This window comes from Clupea harengus, unplaced genomic scaffold (genome assembly GCF_900700415.2).
Source record: "Clupea harengus unplaced genomic scaffold, Ch_v2.0.2, whole genome shotgun sequence".
Taxonomy (NCBI): domain Eukaryota; kingdom Metazoa; phylum Chordata; class Actinopteri; order Clupeiformes; family Clupeidae; genus Clupea; species Clupea harengus.
The window spans coordinates 17,501-22,500 of NW_024879747.1; the positions used below are offsets into that span (position 1 = coordinate 17,501).

The 5,000-nt window shown below is 40.3% G+C and overlaps 1 protein-coding gene across 1 annotated transcript in view; it reads left to right on the forward strand.

Moving 5' to 3' along the window:
• The window catches only part of LOC122130217 (adhesion G protein-coupled receptor L1-like), a 51,878-nt gene that overhangs the window by 12,672 nt on the left and 34,206 nt on the right, over positions 1–5,000 (forward strand). The window contains exon 4 of the mRNA XM_042704878.1: positions 2,220–2,234. Coding sequence (XP_042560812.1) covers positions 2,220–2,234 — 15 coding nt within the window. The remainder of the gene's footprint in view (positions 1–2,219; positions 2,235–5,000) is intronic.

Sequence of the window (5,000 nt, forward strand, 5' to 3'; positions counted from 1 at the left end):
ATCAATCAATGAACAATTAAAGTTGTAAATACTGTATATATAACTATACTATATATATATATATATATATATATATATATATAACTTTTATTGTTTCATTGATTATATTATATATAACAAAATAAAAAGGTAACAAAGTGCATAAATAGATTAAAAACAAAGTGAAAGTCGCCCCCTGGCTGTTGTGTTTTTATCTCTTCCGGAACACCAAATAGAGAATCAAAAGCAAAAGACTGAATAGAATCCGCAATTGAGGTCCGATAGTAGCCTTTTTTTTAGAGAAAGGCCCGAAATTAGAGCCTAGCCCGGAATAGAGGTGAAGAATAGGCTGCCAATAGGGCTTGGCTGCAAGCCTGAGACGTCACTTCCCCCGTCGGAATGGCTACACGTCTACTTCCAGAATCAAAGTGCAGTGAGAATAGGGTGCAAGTTTTAGAGCTTCAATCGACATGCACATGGAAAGAGAAATGATTTAAACCGAGATTTTAATCGCTGCTACATTTGGGTGGGGCACATCAGTTTGTTTCTATTTGCATACAGCTTAATGCTGCTTCGCCATGTTTTGGTTTTGACTCTACTAACTGACCATGGAGTCCATGGATCTAAGAGCCCCACTTGGTTTATGTTCTTTAAACATATCAGAGAGGTATTCTGAGCCTAAACTATTCAGTGATTTATAGACTAGTAGCAGTACTTTAAAATCTATTCTGTTACAAACTAGAAGCCAGTGAAAATATTTTAGAACTGAAGTAATGTGCTCTGTTATATTGATCCTGAATACAACTCTAGCAGCAGCAGCATGTTGAATGAGCTGCAGCTTTTTAATGGTCTTTTATAGTAAGTCAAATTAAGAGACCATGTGTGTTAGTCTATGTCTGTGTCTGTTGAGACTAGAAATAACCGCATGTCTTAGGACATCACAGAACTACATTAAATGAATGAATTGTTTCTTTCTTTCACCCACAAAGCTTGATTTGACATCAGGTAAATGTAGAATGGCGGCGGCCTGTTGTTTCAGGATCACCTTGGTCCTCAGAGGCTTCACATAGTAGACCTGCAGCTCAGTGACTAATTTAGTCCAAACCAGTTCAGACGTCAGTGAATAAGGGAAAAACAACTGCAGTGAATGTTTTTTTGTTTGTTTGTCCTTTTGTTAGTTTTTCGTTCATTTGTATTTCGTTTTCGTTTTCTGTTCTGTTCTGTTTCGAATACCTAATTTAGCTAATGAGAAGGAGCAAACAGTCAAAATGGATGAAAGGATGAAAATAGCGATGAATGTGTGTGGTTGCCTCCTTCCCTTCCTCCCTCCCTCTTTCTTTTCCTCCCTCCATCTTTCCATCTCTCTCACTCTTTCTCTTCACTTGCAGACACATGCACAAAAGCGCTCCTCTAATGATCTTCTTTTCAATAGCCAACGCAGGATAGACAGTTTTCCCTCCCTGCAGGACCCAGGAGGATAGACGGATTGACGTGATGACACCTGATGGAAGAGCGGATGGATGGAGTGAGGGATGGAGGGAGGGAGGGAGTGGAGGAGTGGCAAGAGTCCACACGGCGACGGAGGGCAATAATGTTTAATTCACTGATTGACCAAGTGAAACGATTCTTCACTTTTTCTTATTGATTAATTAATTGATTAATTTGTTGAATATTTGGGCCAATGTGTAGGACAGGAGGGGTGTGGCTTTTGAATGAAGGGGCGGGGCACAATAAGGTTTACGTAGTTAGTCCCACCCTCCCCACCTCCCATTCCTCATCTGTTCAATCTCTTTCTCTCTCTCTCTTTCTCTCTCTCTTTCCTCTCATTCTCTTCAGTCTTTCTATATCTCTCTTTCTGCTCTCTCTCTTTCTCTGTTCTCTCAGTCCCATTCCCCACCCCTCTTTCTCGCTCTCTCTCGTTCTTTCTCTCCATAGATTGTCCATATCTACGCTCCTATTTGTAACCATGAAACCAATTTTCTGTCACAACTTGACCTTTTTTTGAAAAACAAAAGAAAACCTGGGAGTCTGCTGTGCAATGGCTAATCTGTCTTTTTTTCCCCCTGCATCTCTCTTTCACTCTCTCTCTCTTTCTCTTTTTCTCTCTCTCTTTCCTTCATATTCTTTCTCTTTCTCAATCTACCTCTGTGTTTCATAAATTCTTTCCTTTCAATCTATCTCTCTTTCTCTCCCTATCTCTCTCTCCGTTTACTCGCTCCTTTATTCCGACGCTTGAATAGAAGTGGATCAAAAAGGTAAAGACCGTGTTGAACCATATAGCGCCGCTCTCTCTCTCTCCTCCTCCCTCTCTCCATCCATCTTTCTCTTTCTTTATTTCTTTCTCTATCTCTCTCTGCTCCTACCCTTGTTGTGTTGTTGTGCTCCAACTTGATGTAGCACCCTTTGTTCAACTCCCTCTCTCTCTCTCTCTCTCCCTCTCTCTTTCTCTGTCCCTCTTTATTTCAGTCTTTATATCTCTCCGTCAGTAACTAAAAGCTGCAATCCTTCCAGATATGATCGAGCTGAAAGTGACTTACCCACAAGTTTTATTTTGTTTAATTGTTGTTATTATTATTTTCATTTGCAAGCACACACACAGAGGACCCACTTGAACACACACACACACTCATGTACAACCATACACACTCTTCCTCACAAGAAAACATATACCCACACGTTTATTTTGTACATGTATATCACACAATCCAGACTCTTTTATATAGGCTTGTATATACACACTAACAGGCAGGTCATGCTAGTGTGCTAGTGGTATGCTTATTCATGACAACAGACATAGACTAACACACAGGCTCATATTAGTAAACACTAATCTGTATATACTTATTATGTCCTTCACACGTCGATTCTCTCTCTTTCACCTCTCTTTTGTGCTTTCAATCTATAATCTAGCACACAATAACATGGCACCTTGCTTACACAAAAAATGCACACAACCTTGCTGTCCTTAGCATTCTCTCTTTCGCTCGTTCTCTCTCTCCCTCTCTCTCTCTCCTCTCCTTTCCTCTCATTTGCTTGTTGTTTTAATCTCCAGTCAGTTTGGTCAGATCCAGAGGCTCTTATCCTCCTCGATACTTGTTCTCTCCTTCTCTCTTTCTCTCCTTTTTTCACTTGTCCTTTTCATTCCTTTGCCTCCCCCAGGAATAAATAATAATAAAAAAAGAAATCCAATCTGTCCTTCTTTATTTAGAATAAAATCATTTAAATATATAAACACCCCCTTCTTTTGTGACAGTTAGCAGTAATATGATGTGATCCTGTGAATGTCCAATCCCTCATGAAAATTTGCACAAGTGTGTGTGTGTGTTTGTGTGTGTGTGTGTGTTTGTGTGTGTGTGTGTGTGAGTGTGTTTATGTGTGAGCGAGAGTAGTGAAGTGAGATAAAGGGTTTGTGTGTGTGTGTGTGTGTGTGTGTGTGTGTGTGTGTGTGTGTGTTTGTATGATTGCGTATGTGAGGTGAGGCCTAGATTTGACTGGTGGCTCAGTTAGCCAGTCACAGCCCTCTCTGTCTGAACTAACCTGACCTTTCACCTTATTTAATTCCAAAGGAAGTTCCTGGTTTCTTTGCCCCCATCTACCCACCCACCTCCAGTCTAATGCTACCTCAGCTAACCAAATTTCCAAATGTAGCAACATTCTCTCTCTCTCTCTCTCTCTCTCTCTCTCTCTCTCTCTCTCTCTCTCTCTCTCTCTCTCTCTCTCTCTCTCTCTCGACACAGTTGAGTTTTGATGTCACTTGTTACCATACAATTATAACAAAGACACGTGACATGACATGGACGTAGAGGCACAATTTGAACCTATGTATTTACGATATAGCCCACTTGCACATGGTTTATTTCTCTCAAAAGGCTGCATGCATTGCACATAGCTGTAACAATGGAAGACAAAACTGTTTTCCTCCATGTTACACAGTTGTTAACCTTGTGATGTATCTAACCCACAAATAAAATAAAAAAATGTAATCTGTTAGGATAGTTATTGTTATGCATAGCTAAAGCAAACAGCTAGGTATGCACTTAACATGAGATGGAGCAACTGACATTAAGTATGCAATTGCATATGAAATTGAATCGAATAGAAATAGCATGCCACCCCCAGCCATATAAATGACTTTGGACTTTTATCGTAACTAAAGAGAAAATAGTTGAGTGCAGATGAAGAGAATATGTCATGACACTGAGATCTCCAATTCCGACTTATTTACAAAAGGTTAGCTGACTTTATCATGCTTAAAAATTTGCTACATAGCTTGTTATCCGTGTTATATGTCTAAACAGGGTTTGTATAGAACGACTAACTCGCATAATTGGTCGATACATCAGAATTTATGTGAATCTCTCCCAATATGTCTGCAGTAACAGCTTTTGTGAAGTTGGCTAATACCCCAGATGGCCATCTAGCTAGCTAGCACAAACACACTCAATATCTGCGTTCTGAGTCAATATCACAATGCTCGCAAGACATACATGACAACATACAGTATGTCTGTTTGGGGCTGTACATCAGGCAATGTGGTCCAAACGCGCATTGAAATGACTAGTGGGTCCCGTTCGAACAGAAGGTTGCTGCCTCGTTTCCGCAATAGACAGGTGTCTCACAAGGCATGACCGTTGGTTTCGAACAACCTTTTAGGATAGCAAATACGGTGACATGGCTAGGTAGAGTAGCTAATGCAAGCCTAACATGCTAATATGTTATTACAATATAATGTAGTCTGTTTGGGGCTGAGCATCAGGCCATTTGGGTCCAAATGTGCATTGAAATGCCTAGCATACCTAGCGTGTTTGCAACCTAACTCTACTGAAGACACAGCAAAAGATAACAGCGGAGATTAATTATAAGGAGCTAGCGAAGGTTGTAAGTGGTTGTGTCACACTTTAGGAGATAATATAGTTTTTAAACTTCAATTGCATTGTCTGCTGACAGAGGTGCTTGGTCTTATGGGACTACGTTAGCACACGTTAGCACACACTCACGTACATTACTGGCTGTGAGGGTTT